Below are 20,292 nucleotides of genomic sequence, written 5' to 3'. Positions count from 1 at the left end.
GGGCGTCTCTGGGGTTAAAGTCCCTCCACACAGTACTGTTTAACTGATGAGGTGATAAACAACAGGTCAGTTCATGTGAGTTTACAGACTGTTTAACATCTGATCACAGCTCCACAGGAATTGCAGTCAGATTGCTGGTAAAGGTGAGAGCAGCTAACACGTCCTTCAGACTTCAGCAATACGAGTATTGTTATTCAACAATGAAGACACCTAGTTTTGTGTCAGTGGTGTCCTGTTGATTGTTCTTCTGCTGCAAACGGGTCCCTTAACATGACGCAGCGATTCTCTACCTGTTAACTGATTTACTTCCTCAAAGTTTGAGCAACTTTCCAACTTTCCTGTTTCCTTTTAAAACAGTTAATGCTGTGAGGTACTTGACACTGCAGTGCTTAAGATGTTACATACACATAAAAACTGAAAATGATTCTGTTTCACTTGGTGCTGAAGTGTAGAAGTGACGAGACATTCATTCATTTCATGTGTCTCGCCCTTCTATTATGTAGCACACCACTTTAATGCTGCTGCATGCTTCACAGGTGTTATTCTGAGCGTCCATATGTGTCCATATGGCCAATTTGTAAAAAAGTTTTATTTAGCAGATTTAAGTCATGCAGTAAGACAGATAACAATTTACAATGTATATGTGCATAATCATGGCCCTAGCCATTTTTTTAATGTCAGGACTATCTGCTATGTTGTGGGGATTCAGCCTTATTTTAAAGCAGTGGTTCTCAAAGTGGGGGTAACCCCAGGGGCCCTTGGGGGGCTTCTGGGGTTCCCAGCAAAATGGAAAATAATTTATTCTTACTATAATTCCATCCATAAGTAACACAATGATAGAATGAAGGCCTATAACTATGGTCATAGGTTTCAAACACTTTGAAACACTCTGTAATAAATAATTGAAAGCAAAACTTTTTATCAGATGGGGGACCATGGACAAAATCTTATCAAATGGGGGTCTGTGGTCTAATTTGTGTCAGTTTAGGGTCCTTCATGGGAAAAGGTTTGAGAACCACAGGTTTGAAGGTTCTGTAAGGTATCATCACTGCCACTAGATGTCGCACTAGACCACCAGCATCTCAGACCAAAACAAAAGCTGGACACAACCACAACCTATCCTCCCCTTCTTCTCGTTCCCAGTCAGCAAGGTGTCACCACGCCCAGTGAAAACAGCCACAAAACACACACAGCAGGAAGCACAACTATAAAGTTACCCTCCAGGAGAGCTAGCTAAAAACATCTCTGCTACATTATCCCACACCAGTGACATTTACATCACATTCATGATATCACTATCAGAAAGTTAGCCATCGTTACCATACCTGCTGCAGCCGGTCACTAATGAAAACAGGTAACATTATGTGGCCATCAAGTTACTTATACATGGAGGAGAAGGAAAGCCAGTTTCAAGTTGGAGCCCAGTAGCAGCTCGTTGGGCTCTCCATCTCAGTAAAGTCACTACACCTGTCGGCCTTAGTGTCTGGGCTGGAGTCCCCCTGCCTGTGTTTCCACCTTCAGCTCTGACAAAACATCTGGGAAACTATTGGATGGGTTGGTACATTCACTGTTCCCAGACGATGTTTCCCACTGACTCTGGTGATTCCCTGACTTTTAATCTAATGCCACCATGAGGTTGACATGTTTGGTTTGGAGTGAGATATCATAGCAACTATTGAATACAGGGAAATTACAACAAATATTCAAATTCCCTAGAGGATGAATTTGAATATTTGTGGTGATACTGTGACCTTTTGTGTAGCACTATGGTCAGGTCAAAATTTATGTTTGTCTAATACTTTGGTTTATCACCAAATACCTCAAAAAGTATCCCAATCAGCTGTAGTCTGTTGTTAGTGCTAACTAGTATATTATCATGCTAACAGACTGTAATAAATTTCAAACCAGGTAAATACTGTAGATCAGCATGCAAACAGACTAATGTTAGCATTTAGCTCAAAGCAGTGCTGCCTCACAGAGCTGTTACCTTGGCTGTAGACTGGCTCTGATTCATCATGTCTTTCCCTGCACTAGTGTTCAGTAATGGTTCGGCGTGTGGCAGTGGTCGGAGCAGGCAGTTCAGGTCTGGCCTGTATCAAGATCTGTGTTGATGAGGGCCTGGAGCCTGTCTGCTTTGAAAGCAGTGATGACATTGGCGGCCTGTGGAGATTTAAGGTGAGTGGAGGCATAGCTTTCAGCTCATCCCACTTTATCACCTTGTTGTTCAGTCTTGCGTTCATGTTATATGAACAAAGCTTGAGTATCTTGTGTACGACGACGGCCTAAAACAGCAAAATGTCCATATCAGAGTGATGTTTTCATCAGCGCGGTCCTGTTTGTCTTTGTGTCCACAGGAGTCACCTGAGCAAGAGCGATCCAGCATCTATCGCTCCTTGGTGGTCAACACCTCGAAAGAGATGATGTGTTTCAGTGACTTTCCCATGCCGGACGACTTTCCAAACTACATGCACAACTCTCAGCTCCTGCAGTACTTCAGACTCTATGCTGAGCACTTTCATTTGCTTAGATACATTAACTTCCAGGTTGTTCCTGCTTTACCATGCAAAAGTCTCACTGCCTTATCACAAGTTTTTACATAGTATAGTGTAAAGTCAAAAAATATTCATGTGTCTCAATGTGCATGTTCATGATTCAGACCACAGTGAGGAGTGTCACACAAAGACCCGGTTTCTCTGTGTCGGGTCAGTGGGACGTAGTGACCATTAACAGGGATGGAGAGGAAGAGAGGCACATCTTTGATGCAGTTCTGGTGTGTTCAGGTCACTACACCCATCCGGCCTTACCCCTGTCAGACTTACCAGGTCAGTAAACAAATAGACTTCCTAAACAGTTTTGTCCAGAATACTGTACACTGTCATTCAATTACACAGCGTGGTGGAGGATTAAAGTGGGTTGATTTACTTTCCGTCAGCACCTTTTGTTGTGTTTCTTTGCTGTTGCACCATCTGCCTCTCTCCAGGATATCAGACGTTTTCTGGCAGGTGTGTTCACAGCTGGGAATATAAAGATGCAGATGCCTGCAGGGGAAAGAGGGTGGTGGTGGTTGGCATTGGCAATTCTGGAGGAGATATTGCTGTGGAGATCAGTAGATCTGCAGAGAAGGTAACATAGAGAAAGAGTTGAAAAGCTTTGTCTCTAATGCTTCTTTACAACAATAACCAGTGGATTTGAGACAGATGACATGTGCTTTGAACTAATCCAATATTTGTGTAGTGGGTTTTTTCCTTGTATGTGTTCTTTCGCATAGTGTGAGCTTTTTATTTTACTGTTATTATATCACATTGTTTAAATCTGTCTCATTTTTTCTGTATGTACCTAACAATGTTACACAGACAGAATATATGCCCCATGTATTTACACCCAGTCTTCTTATTCTCTCTGGCAGACGTTTCTCAGCACACGACAGGGAGCCTGGGTGGTTGGCAGGATGTCTACTAATGGTCTGCCTCTGGACATGACAGCTATCACCAGACTCAACAACACCCTCATGCTGCTTCTCCCCAAAGCTCTGGTCAACTGGGCAGCAGAGAGAGCACTGAACCACAAATATGACCACAGACTGTACGCCCTGAAGCCCAGACATAGGTGACACATTTTTACCTGGATATCATTGGTTCCTCTCTGGCTCATGATCCCAGGTTTCCTGTCAGACACCTTCAAACATCGTTCTATTTCGGTGTTTGTTTTGCTTATTCTTACTATATGATTTATCCTTATAGCTACTATATATGTATATCCATGTTGCTAGCATGGCTACAACAGCACTAGAAAACAATACAAAATTTAAGTTCAGTCAGTTGTTTAAGGAGTTGTTAGTTGAGGGTTTAGTATAGCTCTGGTCTTGTGTTGAATTTTGTTAGATATACACTGTACCTTTAATGCCAACACAAACACACACATACATACATTAGAAAAACATACAAGTAGGTCATACTAACAAGGTTAGACTCAGTTATGTAATATATGTGAACAAATACAACATTTCAACAGGATCTATGCTTGTTGCTAAGAACCACAGACTCTTCTCAGCATGAGTCTCTGTGGTAGTAGTTTTACTCTGTCAGCACCTGCAGCAAGGCATCATCTATTTTCAATATGAAACAGAATAAGTTTATTTATCATTTCATCACTTTCCCAGACTGTTGGACCGAAGGCCTTTGATCAACGATGATCTTCCTGGTCGAATCCTTCAGGGGGCACTGGTCATGAAGCCCAACCTGACGGGGTTTGTGGATTCAGGAGTTGTCTTTGAAGATGGCACAGTGGAGGAGAACATTGATGCTGTGGTCTTCTGTACTGGTTACAATGGAAAATTCCCATTCTTGCCTCCAGCTCTGTCTGAGGGCCCTCATGGAGAGCTGACGTTGTACAAGTGAGTACACTGATAAGTTTTATTATGCTTTACCATGGACTGTTTGTATGCAAAATGTAGCATTAACAATTTTATTTAAATGCCCTCTGGAAAAATATCTTGATGAAAACCTTTTTAAATTCTGTCATTTATCCATTAATTTTATACACAATATTATATTAATTCGATTTTTAAAAATAATTTTCTCAGTAAAAACATAATTAAATGTATGATTACTGAAATGCACATAGACTGAAATGCATAAAATGATCACTTATTGAATTAGGTTGTAATGAAAGTCCTCATTCACTCATGAATGAAGATCTTATGTGTTTTAGGACTTTTTACTTATTATTGTGATATAATACTATAATTTTAAAGGATCACTTTACATTTTGTTTTTTAAATCCAGGAGACTGTTTCCTCCTTCTCTACAACACCCCACACTGGCCATCATGGGACTTTTCCAAACAAAAGGACCAATCATGCCCATAGTAGAAATGCAGGCACGGTGGGCTGTTAAGGTCTTTACAGGTAAACACTTTACACACAGACACATACAGGATTAATGAGCAAGATGTGTCAGTCTGTGCTGTTTACCTTCAAGGTTTGAGCCGTCTTCCACCTGAGGAGAAAATGCTGGAAGTCACTGAGTCTGAGAGAAAGAGAAACATGAAAAGGTAGAAATCGTCTTCACACAGATATCCCTCAGATGGCCCAGACAGATTGTTAATGTCTTTTCTGTGGAAAACTGAAGTTCAATTCAAAACGTTTATTGTTATTGACATATGAATTAATCCTCTGCTTTCTCTTGTTTTGCTCAGCTATCCCAGCCCACGACAGGCAGTTCTCCAGGTAGATTACATCCCATACCTGGATTTCATGGCCAAGCAGGTCGGTTCAGTTCAGCTTCATATAAAACTGTGTTCCCATGTGGATGTGCAAAAGACACACTCATCTTAGACTTCCAATTACAGATAGGAGTTCGGCCAAACCTCCTGCTACTACTCCTGAGAGATCCTGTGCTCTGGGTGAAAGTCGTTTTCGGTCCCTGCACTCCGTATCAGTATCGTCTCACTGGTCCTGGTCAATGGGCGGGGGCCCGACACGCTATCCTTACTCAGTGGAAGCGGGTTGCTCGGCCTTTTGCAACCAGAGCAGTGCCAGAACCAGAGACCAGGGGATCTGTGCTTTTTTCCCCCTGGCTGCTCATATTTGGAGCAAGTGTGATAGTGGCTGTGTTTCTGTCTAAAGATAAGATCATTCCAGCGCTGCAGGGTGCAGCTCAGGGTCTGGACACGGGCAAGATTTTTCTGAGGGACACCTGGTTCACTGGTTAAACATAAGGACATTGTATAAAATGTATGAATAGACACTTACAGATCCACAATAATAAAGTGAGAGATGGGCAAAATGATGTAAAATACAACAAACCAGAGAGTACACAGGTCTGGGAACCTATCCGAGAGTCATTTATTGTACTTTTGATGTTTTCTGTTTGTGTACTGAAAGAGAGCCTCCCACTTTTGATGTGGTGTACAAATGCATATGTAATAATGTGGGGTTCTGAAAGTGTGAAATTACTTTGTGCTCCTCTGACAGGTGTGTCAGTTGCAAAGGTCAGATTAAATTGCACAGTGCAACACGCATTTCTCAATACGGAGTTCAGCTCATCTTTCAAAATTCATGTACTGTTTTCGCATTCAGACTCCACCGCCACCAGAACAAACCTTACCACTATGAAAGACTTGCATCAGCTGAAGAGAAGGGGATAAGTGAGGTGGACTCCAGGACGTTCTGTAATGGTATGGGTCCTTCCTTATACTGTTAAAGAGCGGTTTATAGCCCAGGATGGTTTCCCCTTTTCCTTCCTCTTTACTCCCCATTTCTCAACCACACAGATGATTTCATTTTTTCATGTAGGTATGATGACTTTATGATCAGATGCCTCTCTTGGACACAATGAATTCTGGATGTCTGAGCATATCTGCAGAGAACTGCCAAGGATGGATCAGACATGCAAGAAGGTCAGGACTAGTGCTGTTATATGTCTGTATCCAAAAATAAAGCATTTATCTTCAGCTTTTAGTCATCTTCCTCATATACATCCTCCCCCTCTTACTCATCAGTATTATCAATAGCCAGATCTTTAAGGCTTGCTTGATTTGATACTTGTTGCTTTGTACTCCTACGTCCTTGTCATATGTGTCCTAAGATATACACTGACTTTAATCCCAAAACTGAACTTTGAAGATTGGGTTGCAGGATGTCTGTTCCACCAATTTATGGAAGCTTCTTCACAGGGAAGGTTCCTGCTGTGGCTCCCCCTCCACATACTGGTGGGGGCAGTAATGAGCTCCAGGCATTACTCTGTCTCTGTGGCCCACTTACAGAGGTGTGAAGAAGTGATAGAACATATCATTGTTGAGATGTTTCCCTGGGGTGACTTGAGTCTTTTGGCTGCACCTGCTCCTCTCTACCATGACAGAGAGCTGCTGACATAGCCCAATGGTTGCTCTTACTATTTTAGGATGCTGGTTAGCAGGTCCCAATCTGCCACCATATGCTATTAGTTCTTCTTCTCAGCAGGGGCTTGGTCCTTAATCCATCTAAAACTATTCAGACAGGACTTTTATGTACTGGGCTCAGTAATCCAAAAAAGTAGGATCTTAGGGCTCAGGGAGGCAAGTTGGACCAAATAATGAGAAGGCCTGGAGCACAGGGCAGGCCTCCTGGAACCTATTGTCTAGCTTCTTTCAATGAAAACACTCCAATGTAGAAAAAGAAAGAAGCCCACAAAGTGACATTCACTCCTTTGAGACTGGACAGATGGGACTGAGGGCCTGGTGACGCAGTGACTTCACTTGCAGGGCTAGTTGGTGGACCTCTTTACCTGGGGAGGTAACTGTTGATTCTGTGTACAGTCACAAGAGCTCCCAAAGATTTTATTTTACTGTTCTCTTTATCTCCCCCTAATATTCGGTTCACTGTTGCACGCATGTACAAGTTTGCAAACAGATCAAGTTCACAGCTTCTTCAGAAGAAGTTTCTAAAATTAGTCTAAAAAAAGTCCTGAGTCCTAATTGCAAACCATTGCTCTTTTGTTTTATCTTATCAGAGGAGGATAATACTAAAGTGAATGGAGCAACTCAGCTAACAAGCTACAGTAGCTTCCACTGTTTTTTCTGTCTCCTAAAAGCTCATCACTGTTAAGAGGGAAGGTGTTTGTTTTCTAATTTTATTGAAAATAGTGAAATAACATAAAAATATGCAAACAAAGTGGCAGCGGAAGTAATTACAACACCATACAAAAGAATACAGAAAATAGAGAATTAGAGAGAGTAGAAAATCAATGAAAAAATAAATCAAAGATAATTTTTTTGCTTAGTCCATGAAAATCAATAATTAATATTCAGTTTCAACCTTTCCAGAAGATGCTTTACAGGATGTACCTGAGAATTTCAAATTAAACCTCTTTGATTTTATTATTGCAATATTTGTCTGATATCCTCCATGCTTTTTTTTTCCAGTTCAAGTCACCAAAAACAGAAGACCAGAAAATCTGTATTGGTGATGTTATTAATCTGATTGTTTTTTATCAAAACTGTGAAGCACCTTTTCGAATGGCAGCAAAAACAGCAGCGTGTCGTTTTGGCTTAATGGGCAATTAAATTCAACATAGGAATGTCAACGCATAAAGTTGTCTACATCAAATGATATTGCTACTGAGCCATTTCTGAACAAAGTTATTTGTTTAAACTGAATATCTAGGTTATTCCATGTTACACCTGTGCCTATATATAGGTACTGATATACATATGTGTACCCTTAAGCTGCACTTTGTGTTATTAAACAGGTCTTAAAGAAAATCTTAAATTTAACTTGCTGAACCCCGCAGAAACCCTGACAGAACAGACTTGTCTTTTAACTGCATTTCACTGTTAGGTTATTTTCTCCTTCAAAAAAGTCTTAGCGGACTTTTGAGTTGAGGTTGTTTTGCTACAGTGAGGTACAGTTGTGTTGAAGTGTAATCACCAGAGCTCAGCTGGTGGTGTCTGCAAGAACACTAATGCCCCTATTGCACATTGATTGTACTGTGCCATCCTGTTCCCGACTTGCAGGACTGTTTCTGGACATTTGGTGCCCCTCAGGAGACTGATCATTTCATTATAACATTCAAAACATTCAAACATTTCACTCAAATTGTGGACCGTGCCATGTCATTGACATCAACAAAATTAGAGACTTCACATGAAAACCAGTCCCAGACTAACTCTGGTTTTAACCATATGGATGTGGAACATTAGCTTCGTAAGGTCCATGTGTGGTTTTAATGTTATCAAGTAATATTTTATTTAAAATTAGATATGTTTTACAGCTGTATAGCTCTGCATTATTAGACAAGTTAGTTTCTTTATGTTGTGACCTGTGTGTTATCTCCATAGAGTGTCAGTGTTCGTCTGTGGCTGTACGGTCTGGACAGGCTCTACACAGACACTCTGTAACCTCAGCAATAACAAGATGCTGAATTTTAAAGCAGCACTTCAGGGGTATGGTTCACCTGTTAATGTCACTAAAACAGACACAGAACTACTTGATTTGACAGATTCCATGAGCAAACATCTGGGACAGTTATTGGATTTTAAAACTGTTAATTAAAATGCCAGAATTAGTCCTGATCACAAGCATCTGGAACAGTTTGGAACTTACTTTCTTTTAATGTCAGTGTAGATAAATGTTTATCAGCCTGCACCTGCAGTTATACATGATTCTTACTTAGTGGTGTGAGCCACTGAACTGCTGGGTCACAAAATAAGCTGCAGCCAGCAGGTTGATGAAGCCTCTTTACAGAGCCTGTCTGTTGTCCTCTCTCAGTATCAGGTGTTTATTCTAATCTAACACATGCTGGACAACAGAGACTTTTAGAAGTAGAAAGAGCAAACTGAATTAATTTAAACAGATTTCTTCCTCCTCTTTGGTGCCATTTCAGCTGCTGTTGCACCAACAACAGCTTAGCTCAGCTATGGCTGAAAACAGTCCTGCCAATGCACGGCCGGTGCTGAGAAAGGTATCTGTTCTTGGTTAAAGTCTTTTGGACCACACTTGGCTAAATGTTTGGCTCTCGGCTGATGTATAAAGTCAGTGTTAATCGCTAAAATGATTTTGTATCAAATAGATTGTTGGGAGACATTACACACATCTAAACTGACTTGAGATTGTTGTGACAGTGGGGTCGTGCTACAGGAGGCTGTTCAGTCCTTTTTTGTGGAGTCAGCACAATCAGACCTTCAGCAAACACTGTCACTACTGCAAAGCTTAAAGGTGATATTGAATTTAATAAAAAGTGTTCACAACAATAGTTTTTCTTATACATTCTACCAAGAAAATATTCACACAGTGGTAAAAAAAAAAAACACAAATCCTGATCCTGAGATATTTTAGAAGAAGGCACACTGATAAATCAGACATTTAGATCTGCTCTGGAGGACTCCATATAATGAAGGAGGTCAAAGATGACCACCACCATGACTTCTCTCCAGTAACTACAATCATTTGTTGGTTGATCACGGTGTGTTAATTCATGTTTACTGATAGAAATCGGCCATGTGCTCCCGTGTGATCGTGTGTTTTTAGACTGAGTCACCATCAATCTTCTTGCTCTGACACAGCTTCATACTGTGACGACCGTCTGTAGAGGCAGTAGTGCTGAGTCATGAAGAGGATGTCAAACACCACAGAGAACAGACCCAGCCCAAACTTTGTAGGATCACCAAATATCAGCTTCCACTCATCTGAGGAGAGACACACACGACAGTCAGTCAGTCAGTCAGATATACAGTATACGATTTGTTGCCAAGCAGCGCAGCGTTGCGTTGTGACTGCTGCCCTTTTACAGTTCTTTCAGGTTTGGTCTCAGTGAGCGAGTCCTCTCGACTACTTCTAACACACAGCCACAGAAACTCAAATATTGTCAAATGGAAAACATTATTTAATCTAATTTAATTTTGTGGCTGTTGCATTTAAATTAGAAAAACGGCCTAATTTAAATGCTACAGACAATACCAGATGAAGTGCATCATAGAGCATAAACTGAAGTAGTTACCATTGTTGTAAGACTGTAAAACCATCTGCAGTATACTGAGGATTCCACCGGTGAAGTCCAACAGCACATTGCCAATGCTCCACCCCTCCGTACTCTGTCTTCTGTAGTTCATGAAGGCCTGGAAACACAGCCATAAAGCCACCAACACTGTCACCTTCTGTCAGTGAGAACTCCTCCAATGACAACAAAAAAAAATCATACAACAAAATATGATACGGGACTGAAGTTTGTGGAACCGCACTGAAACGGTCTCTCATTGTGTATGTTGTATAGATTTTACAGTAAACATGGAATCAATGAAACTGCAGTACACCCTTCAGCTGTTGACAATGTGAGTGAGGCGAGTCAGATCTGTGATCTGTAGTTTGTGCCATTGCTGTGTTTTAGTGTGTTCTTTTAATATATTTTGAGAATGAAAGAACAACACTACCCAACACACAAATAATGTAAACTGAGCATTTTAGCGAGGATAGTATTTACTGCATGGCTACTGTGTATAGCTACACAACAGCAGATATGTGTGCGATATGGGTGTAGCTCACCTGTGGCACATATTTGACCAGAGTGACCGCTAGTTTGATGTAGGAGAAATAGTAGAGGTAATCCAGCCAGGTGATCTGCTTTGCTACAGCAACAAACAAGCTGACCAAGGCAAATAACCAGGCAATCACCAACAAAATACGGGCCGTCCAGGAGACCTTTTGACCCCCCCTCTGAAAGAGAGATGACACACAGGATTACAGACAGACAGTCAGTGGCATACTGCACGTCCACACATATGACAGAATCAACTACTTAAAGCTACAGTTTGCAACTTTTCTCTAATATGTTTTAGTTGAGATATGCTCCAAAAAATAACTTCATGTGGAGAGGTGCTGTCAAAGGCTCCTAAAACCCAGAAATTGGTTAGTATGGTTAGTATTGGTTAGTATTTCAGCACTTCCAGTTCCCTCGTCCCGAAGTCTACAGGTTTTTTGAATGGTTTTTTGGTTAGATGGCTAAAGTGAGGTCTGGGGTCAACACAAGCTCAAGACATTTTCACATTTTATTCCATGACATAACATAAGTCAGTAAATACCCCACTCGTGATTTCTTCAAGCTTTTACATTTTCGAAAAAAGGTTGCTAACAAGTGGCTAAATGAGACTACAGGGACGTTAAATATCATCACGGCAAACATGACGACTGATCCACTCACCAGTCCACTTTGACAGCCTTGTTGTGTTTATACTTGTGCTTTTGAAAACTATTACTTACTTTGCAAGAGGACAGGCTAACTCAGACTATGGGTTGGAAGTTCAGCAGTGGTGGCGTTCAAGTTATGCAACTGTAGAGTAGTTCCCTTATAGCCTAACATTAGCTTTTTGTATTTAGGCTTAAAAATCCTAAAAGTTGTGCTCATTTGAGAGGATTATCATGCTGAACAAAATGTTTAAGTATCATAAACATTTGTTTCTTGCAAAGCTTATGTTTTATAGTTATCCAAAAGCCCATGTAAGAAACCCATTAGCTTTTTGTTGAGGGAACCAGGGTGACGCTGACATCTGAGTTGACCTACAAAAATACGTCATCCCTGCAGCACTCTGTTGAACAGCTAGATAGAGATATTCACTTCAAAGGTTTCTGAGTGAGCCTTGCCCTTCTAAATTCAGAGAAGACCGGTTTCAGCTGGAAGACAACGCTATTGCTGATTCACAGGCTGCTGAGCACATTAGCTGACACAGTGAACATGATTAGGTTGCAGGTGAGGAGCTGAGTGTTGTGTAACGGAGCAGGAACGGGGCGGCGTGGGAGATGAAGAGTCATATGCTTCTGAGCCTCAAGCTAAAGCCTCTTGCAGTGATATAAATAATTCCAAACAATCAATCGTTCCTGTACTGTAATGCCTCACATGGTAGAATTAACAGAATGTAAATTTCCATAGCACTAATTACGTAATTACAGCAGTCACACATAGTCACTACTGTGCTGAAACACTATTTCATTAAAAATAGAAATGATACTCCATTCACTAATTCTAACACCTCCTGCAGACACAGTAAAGGTTTTCTTCTTTGGTTTTTGTGTCCCCAGTGAGCATTTGCTCTCTGTCCCACATTGTTTCACTTCCCTCTCCAGTTTAAACTTTCAAGTCTTTCAAGAAACCACTCTGTAACTGACTCCTGTAACCAAGTAAGCTTAATTTAGCATGCAGCTACTCTCTGCAAACAAACTTATCATATGCAAAGGATGTGGGTCCATTATGTATCTGGTGTGCACACTTAAAGCGGTTCTGCCCTTCAGACACATTTTGAATATTTTGCAGATATTTTTATATTTTACAGCACACCGAAAATATGTTTACTCATCTAATGGCTGCTGCAGAAATCTTGTGAATACTGTATATTTGTGGAGGGACGACATAGCATCCCGCTTCCTGCTTCACAGACGTCAGAGAGAAATGACAAAGAAACAGAAACAGGAGACAGTTTCCAGCACCATTAAGTGCTTAAGAGGAGCACTATGCAGTTTTTAGGTAAGCTTTTTACCTAAGCCGAGGTCTTTTGTTGTTTGAGCCGTTTCTGAATACAGGGACTTGACATACATTTTAAACATCCACTCTATCTCTATATTTCAGACACACACCTCATACGCAGCAGCCTGGATGATGTACACCAAACACAGCAGCACAGCATGGAGACTGAAGAAGACATCGTTGGCGTCTACGGGATTAATGCCATTCGGGTTCCTGTTCAGGAACTCCTCCTACAGGGCAGGGGCACAGCAACTTAACAGACAGCTGACACTGACAATGAGGCCTTTAATTTCAAATGTCACTTTTTTATAATTATATGTTCATAGTAAGTTGCCTCCCTGTTTACTGATGTGTTCCTGTTCTCATGCTTCCTCAACATGTTTCACAATAAAACTCCTCCAGCACTTTAAGGGTCACAACCGCTTCATTTCCCAGGAACTTGAACACATCAAGCCTAACTTATTCATGTCCATTAATCCTGGTACTTTAAGGCCCATAGTAGATTACTGTTCTGTACCTGCATACTGAGAGCTGAGTGACTGTAGACTGTTGATTAAACTGTACCCTTATGGTTTAGCAGTTCACTTCTGAAAGGTTTCTCCAGGCTCAGTAGTGCTGAACATGACTGGTAGACTGATCTTCATGTATAAACAGTGGAGTTCCCTTGAAAAGGAGGGAGGATGTTACCTTTATATACGGCACCCAGAACAGCCCGATATTGAAGACACTGTAAGCGATGAAGCCAGTCAGGTTGAGAGCCACGAAGTCAAAGTTGAGACCTACAACACTTTAAAAAAAAAAAGAAAAAAAAGAAAAAAGGTTTTAATCAGTTTATTTTAATCAAATCTGTAAACATTTGTGTATATACAGCCTAATCAGACATGTGAGAAAGATGGAACAGAAAGAAGTCATGTCTCTAAGTCTCTAACATGACCACTGAGTCACCAGATTATAGACCCAATTAGATGATTACATATATATACACATACATATACATTATACCATAATGTAAAGGATACACAAAAATCTGTCCAGCCCGGCCTTGTACCACGTATTAAAACATTTGTTTGTTGCATGTCACCCCCCCCATCTCACAGCTTTTTTTCTATGATCTATTTATATGCTTTCTTTTACAGCTCTTACAGGATATAACTATGTAATATGGTAGAAGCAAACGTAGGTTATCATAAGCAGTGGGTGATATAAAGGTAACAAAACATGATCCTGTGTGTGTGTGTCTGTGTGTGTGTGTGTGTGTGTGTGTGTGTGTGAGTGAGATTCTGTAAAACTGATTCTGTGCTTCTTTGAGCTGAAGTCTGTTTAAGCAAGAGTATGGTCGTCCATGCATGTGGTACAGTTTCATACAGTATATCGGAGTGTGTTGAGATGCTGTTTAGTCAAAAATCATGATGTTTTTTTCTGACTGTATAAAAATGAATGAAGAGAAGGGCAGAGGACACACAGAACAACTACCTTTTCCTCCTCCAGTTTTCCCATACTTGTGGATAGAAGGACACCGACCAGGCCAGAAAGTAAATCCAGCCAATCACCTGACTGATTACCGACACCACGTTGCTATGGACCACCATGAAGCGGATCCTCACAGGTAAACTAGAAAGGGGAAAGAGAGGGGAAGTTAAAGGTAAGGTTCACATTTTTTCATTACATTGAAGGACAAGGACCTGTCTGTAATCGTTCCTCCTGTCCATACTGGCTGTGAAGAAATCTCTTCCTGAGGAAATTTCAGTGTGAAAGTCCACTCAGAGCACTTCTCACCCTCAATAGTCACTATCTGGCTACATAGAGGAAGATGAGGGACCACAAATACGTTTTCAATCTTATGAGAAGGAAGGAAAGAGGACGTGTCTTTGGTGCAAGTGGCAGCCTAATTTCTACGTCGCATGAAACGGGGCACACACAGGAGAGTAAAACGTTTATTCCTAAGTCACATGGGCAAAGCAGCTGACACAAATTTTGGCGGGCGGCAATTGCAGTCAAATTTTACAACTGTCGTTTCCAGTAAGTGCACAATGGCAGTGTTTGATTTGAGACAACACAACCCTACACTACAACAATTCACACACTACACCAGTGAGTGCACTCGGCACGCAGTGTTCTACATGTGAACATACTAACTCAAGCATCCGATGTGGGACACAGCTCTTGGTTTGTGTGAAAAGGCACTCCAAAGATAAAATGAAGCTTTTATTGCACATTAGTATCAAGGAAATAAGAATTTTTGTAGGGAAATCCATTTTATTTGTCTAACACAGACTGCCAAGGCCTCATATTTGCTTCTGCTGAACCGTGAAAATGAATTATTTGTCAGTGCTGTTTTAAGATTAGACTTCAAAAGTGGGAACCTATCCCTCAAGTGTTACGTCAGTGCACGCTGCCCCTGTACTGATACCCACCTGTTGTTGTCTGTGTTGTTGCTAAGCAGGAATGTGGTCACCTGGCCAACATCATGGGCTGTCACATTGAAACTGACTGAGCTTGCCTCCACTGGCAGCAACACCTGAACAAAAACAAGAACAACGTGAACTCAAAAGGTTTTAGTCAGACAGTCTCATGTGTCCCCTTCTCTTCTTCCAAATATGATCCCCGTCTGCTGAGGTCGATGTTTGCTTTGGTTGATCTGTGCTATTAATTCTCTATTCTCCAGCTGCACAATGTTGACGCTGAATTTCATGTGTTTCAAACTCAGAGACCTGGGCTCTCTTATTTGTATATGAACTATCTTAATATCTGTCTTGGACAACAATTCATACACTTATTATCTGGCTGTATGGATGTGCAGAAGTTTATATTTTATATTCTTGCATCCAGACCTTTCCAGAACAAGACCAGTCTGAAAGTGTTTGGTTTCATGTGTTACCTGCTCTGGCAGTGTGACTACAGATGAGTAGTTCGACTTGGAGCTGTAGGTGACATTAAACTGAATCACAACTGACTGGTTGGAAGGGGAACTAGAGAAAGACACAAAACAAAACAGTCAGAACAACACTGATCCTGACAGCTACTTTTACAAACTACAAGAACATTAAGAGCCACCAGGATCTGGATTTTATCTTGGATTGGCCTGGAGTGAATTTTAGAATCTAGCCTACCATGGATTTAGACTCAAACTAGAGACCATCTTGCAATGGGATCACATCAGCTGTGACATCTATAAACATGCTGACAAACCACCTCTGTGGTAGTTCCTGCTGTAGTAGGTGTCTTCAGGACCACATTTTACCATGACGACACACACACAGACTCACGAGGTGACAATACCAGCCCTGCTGCCGCAGCTGGTGAAAGTGAGCAAAACTATTGATGAACGTGAGGTACAGTTTTCATGGTTTCCTGCAAAATCTCAAATGAGTTGTACAAATAACTCATTGTATCTTGATGGACGATAACCGGAACAACTTTCCCAACATATTCTTGTACATTAACTTCCTGAAAGCACTTGTGCTGACTATGTATTAAACTGTAGCAATTTAAAGCAAAGGTAGACTCAGCCAATCCAACAGAAACTGTTCAAGTTTTTTTTTTTCTTTTAACACTCTATAGCATTCAGATGTTTTATTTTCACTTTTGGCTTCTTGTTGAGACTTCTGTAGTATTTCATTGGCACTAAATCTACTTGTGCATCACTATCAATCTTAAATGTCATGTTTATCCAGCTTTCCCCTCATCCACTTTGCCTGCTCCTACTAAGAATGACTCTGTCACTATCTCTGTGATTCTTCGCACCACATTTATGGCAGTCTTTTTCCTCATGCTGTACATTTATTAGGAGCATGTCTGCTCCACGTTCTTCAAGGTCTTAAATTGACCAGTTTATGGGTTTTGTTGGCTTCCTATTTTCCAATGCTTTTGATAGATTTAACAGCCACTGTTTCATTTTGATATTCAAAAGACTTACGCTGAAGCTTTGGCCTTTTATGTGATTGGAAAATTCATATCGTCGTTATTGAACCCGTTTCTCACTCATTTGTCTTGTAGTTCTTTGACTATATGATCTCTAATCAGTGAATCAACTAGTGCACAAAATGCACGATTTTGAGATGAAATCAAGTACTGCCCTACTGACTCTGAAGTTATCACCACATATACCCGCTCAAAGAATACTGACTAGAGCGAAGCAGTGCAAGAACCTTGTTTTGTTTTTGCTATAATGTGTATAACTTTCCTGAAAGCCTTGTGTAGATTGTGTTTGTGTGGTTACCTGGAGGTAATGGTGATGTTGGCTTTAGAGTATTCCTCAAGTGTGACAGCCGCAGGAGCAAACAAATACATTCTGCAGTCTGGAGGACAAATACAGACATTTTCAATGCACGGAATTCATTGAAATATATAATTTTTTTTAGCTGGTGGATTCATTGTAAATAACCAAAATAGCCATAACAGTGAGTCACCAGAGATGCTGGCCAGTGTCCACAGGAGCAGCAGCTGAGCAGATAGCCACCTCTTGGCCAGGCTCAGACCAGCCATCTCTGCAAAATGATGGATACAAGGCAAACAAAGCATCTCAGCAATTAGACAAAAAACAATGTCTTCCATTTTAATTCATGTGAAAAACAATCTCTACAACTGCTGCAAGAGAAACAACACAAAGAGTAAAGTAATTGTGAGACATCACGTCAAACCTACAGATCACAGTGGAGAAGTAGTCGCTGTCGGAGGGAGCAAGCTAAACAAACATGCTTTGCTTGTACTTCATCTGAAGCGATAAAAATGATAAAACTCACCGCAGCTGTGTGTGCTGCTTCAGCTGCTTCCTCATCAGCTGGTCACAAGACAAACCTGAACAAGTTCCCCTCCTACTTCTGTCTTTAGTTTGTCCAGGTGGTGGCTGATGGTGCAGTACTGCCTCCACCTGGTGTGGAGTGTGGGTCAGGACTCGAAACCTAAACCTTCAATAAATAGAATATAACAATAACAATACTACAAATATAATACACAACGTATAATAATAATAATAATAATAAATAAATAAAATAGTTATTATAATTATAATCGTAATCTGCCTGTTCATCGTGGTCGTAGATGAATCCCTTGTCAATGGCACAAATCACTGCCCAGTGAGTGGCCAGCAGATGTCGACACTTTTTTGTATCAAACATTTCGAAACAGTTATTTTCAGCATTATTGTTTCATTGTCATGTTCCTAAAGGCTTCATTGCCCCATTTATGCAAATCGCTGAGTCCAAAATGACAAAAAAAATCTTCAGTGAAAACTAAAAACAAACCTTTAAACCGACCTCTCCTCCATCGGAATTTGCCGGAACGAATCCGCGCCGTACTTCGTTTCAGTCGGACATTTACTCTGTGGACTCCAGTGTTTGACCTTCTATACGGAAGTGTTTCCTGTCACGCCATGGATGCATTATAAGCTAGACCACCACCGGACTAGTTTGTTTAGCTATTTTCACGGCGGCCAACATGTTTCTGAGGAAGCTCTGCCCTCCACAGAGTCTGTTATCCAGGTGAGACTCGCTGAACGATGTCTGCAAGTTCAGTAAACACAGGACTGACTGTTAGCATCCGCGCTAGTTGCCGTCAAACCTTGTGTAAATTAACGAAGAGGAAGGGTCACGTCAAATTCCTCTAATGTTGAGTTCTCTTTTGTGTAATGTTGAATTGCTCAAGTCAGCTAAACAGCTAAGTGACAGCAAATTAGCTCTATACCCACATGAAGGAAAGATAACTGCTCCGTAACGCTGTTTTAGTACAGTACATTTATTTGTGTGTGTGTGTGTGTGTGTGTGTGTGTGTGTGTGTGTGTGTGTGTGTGTGTGTGTGTGTGTTCGTGCAGGTGTGTGTGCCCGGTGTTCACTCGCACAGGGGGCCAGTCAGGGTCACTGCTCCATACTCAAGTGGCTCAGCTCGGCTCCAACAGGACGTCGGTCGTGCGCTCTGAACGGCAGAAATATGAGAGGGTGTACCCTGTGATCCTGGTCCGGGCCGACGGATCTACAGTCAACATCAGATACACAGAGCCCAGGCGCATCCTCATGGTTAGCACATCATCTCCTTCACTCCCTGCTCTTTCCATACAGTGCTTCTTAACTACTAATGTGTGATAAATATAGTAAAGGTCTCATGAGAATAAATCCTAGTTTAAGGAAAATTCAGCATTCAACATGGGTTTTATTTTGTTTATGTATTTACATGGGTTTTATTTTGTTTATGTATTTATTTATTTCATGCAGTTTTATTAAAAAGGGATTTGTTTTCAAAATGCTTTTAAAATATTTTGATGCTGTTCCAGGATCTGTAACCGCGTCAGAGCAGACACAGTGATGACATGAGATAAATGTGCGAGTTATCTTCATTTAAGCAGGTGCATTAATGAGTGTCACAATGTTAACACACCCTTTAGAGAGACCTCCAGATATTTTTAGCTTTGAGGATCCATAAATTTACACGAGTGCTGAGATTAAAAAGTAGCTCATTGTATAATCAGAATCTTTCTCGCTGTGCTCACCTACATACCAGTGGGTACAGAGGCATCCACCAGTGAAACAGATGTTTTAACAGTGACATGCCATCAGCCACCTGTCGATCTTGGTGTCTCCCTACATTTGGAGACTTCTAGAGACATGTTCTAACAAACAGTGGGCAAAACTGAAACAGCTGAGATCTCCTGACCTTTAGTCCCTAAATGTTGAGGAACTCTGTTATAAATCTGAAGTCTACAAGCCAGACCATGATCATTACTATGACATCATCCAGGTTACCACACCTCTTGACAAAGCTTCGCCAGAGAGACAGAGAACATTATACTGTCTACGTGTTTTCACTGGTTGTAGTAGTACTCCTCATGATGAATAAATTGATATTTAAATCTTTTCATTTTAAAGTTTTTGCAGCATCCTGCTCTGTCACAACCATAACCCAACCCTGTTAACGCTGACAACTAGCAGACACCCAGCACCAAATTCATAACCTCCCTGCTCAAGATAATGCAACAAGCAACGGCGCTATAGTCAGTCCATGAGTATGTTCACTCATATTTCATGTTTTGTATGTTTATTTGTGTGTCTTTTTGTGTTTTGAAAGATGCCAGTTAATCTAGCCAGTCTGTCTGAAGAGGAGCGTCGAGCTCGGCAGAAGAAGAGAGAAGTCAGGAAGATAAAAGAACCGACAGCAGTCCAATATGAAGATGACTTCAAAGCTGACAAATACAGCCAATTCTGGCAGAAGAAATAACTTCTTTGTATGTGAATGTAAAGCACGACTGAGGCATCATCCCTGAAAAGCAGACTCTTATGTAAAGCTTCCGTTTGTCAATATACAGTGTGTTTAA

At 41.0% G+C, this 20,292-nt stretch overlaps 2 protein-coding genes across 3 annotated transcripts; one reads left to right on the top strand and one right to left on the bottom strand.

Moving 5' to 3' along the window:
- The first annotated feature begins 33 nt into the window (after positions 1 to 33).
- On the top strand, positions 34 to 6,453 carry LOC139626828 (flavin-containing monooxygenase 5-like). The gene is made up of 11 exons (XM_071487351.1): positions 34 to 143; positions 2,035 to 2,175; positions 2,355 to 2,543; positions 2,657 to 2,822; positions 2,981 to 3,123; positions 3,407 to 3,606; positions 4,160 to 4,393; positions 4,785 to 4,906; positions 4,980 to 5,052; positions 5,197 to 5,266; positions 5,350 to 6,453. Exons 2-11 carry the CDS (start codon positions 2,044 to 2,046, stop codon positions 5,710 to 5,712), a joined length of 1,692 nt encoding a protein of 563 aa, XP_071343452.1. The 5' UTR covers positions 34 to 143; positions 2,035 to 2,043; the 3' UTR covers positions 5,713 to 6,453.
- Positions 6,454 to 7,596: 1,143 nt separating this feature from the next.
- ctns (cystinosin, lysosomal cystine transporter) lies at positions 7,597 to 17,861 on the bottom strand. Of its 2 annotated transcripts, none has more exons than XM_071487356.1 (11): positions 17,732 to 17,861; positions 17,399 to 17,476; positions 17,209 to 17,287; positions 15,868 to 15,958; positions 15,404 to 15,507; positions 14,463 to 14,600; positions 13,677 to 13,776; positions 13,100 to 13,219; positions 11,018 to 11,188; positions 10,476 to 10,593; positions 7,597 to 10,164 (listed from the first exon to the last, which is right to left on the bottom strand). In XM_071487356.1, exons 2-11 carry the CDS (start codon positions 17,472 to 17,474, stop codon positions 10,019 to 10,021), a joined length of 1,143 nt encoding a protein of 380 aa, XP_071343457.1. In that variant the 5' UTR covers positions 17,475 to 17,476; positions 17,732 to 17,861; the 3' UTR covers positions 7,597 to 10,018. The 2 variants fall into 2 exon arrangements, with proteins under 2 accessions (XP_071343457.1, XP_071343458.1); XM_071487357.1 differs by having other exon boundaries at positions 9,873 to 10,164; positions 17,634 to 17,773.
- Between the last annotated feature and the right edge of the window lie 2,431 nt (positions 17,862 to 20,292).

This window comes from Trachinotus anak, unplaced genomic scaffold (assembly GCF_046630095.1).
Source record: "Trachinotus anak isolate AG129_WGS33_773 ecotype Australia unplaced genomic scaffold, CSIRO_AGI_Tana_v1 ptg000010l, whole genome shotgun sequence".
Taxonomy (NCBI): Eukaryota; Metazoa; Chordata; class Actinopteri; order Carangiformes; family Carangidae; genus Trachinotus; species Trachinotus anak.
Note: the sequence above shows the minus strand (reverse complement) of the source record. Positions and strands in the feature narration are given on the sequence as shown.

Bases quoted from the DNA above. Each gene is read 5' to 3' on its own strand.
- LOC139626828 (XM_071487351.1), top strand. From the start codon at position 2,044: ATGGTTCGGCGTGTGGCAGTGGTCGGAGCAGGCAGTTCAGGTCTGGCC. The intron at 2,823-2,980 runs GTCAGTAAACAA...GCCTCTCTCCAG, and splicing joins ACCCCTGTCAGACTTACCAG to GATATCAGACGTTTTCTGGC. The intron at 3,607-4,159 runs GTGACACATTTT...TCACTTTCCCAG, and splicing joins GCCCTGAAGCCCAGACATAG to ACTGTTGGACCGAAGGCCTT.
- ctns (XM_071487356.1), bottom strand. From the start codon at position 17,474: ATGGCTGGTCTGAGCCTGGCCAAGAGGTGGCTATCTGCTCAGCTGCTG. The intron at 17,288-17,398 runs GTGACTCACTGT...TTTGTCCTCCAG, and splicing joins GACACTGGCCAGCATCTCTG to ACTGCAGAATGTATTTGTTT. The intron at 13,777-14,462 runs GTAGTTGTTCTG...TTTTTTTTAAAG, and splicing joins GAAAACTGGAGGAGGAAAAG to TGTTGTAGGTCTCAACTTTG.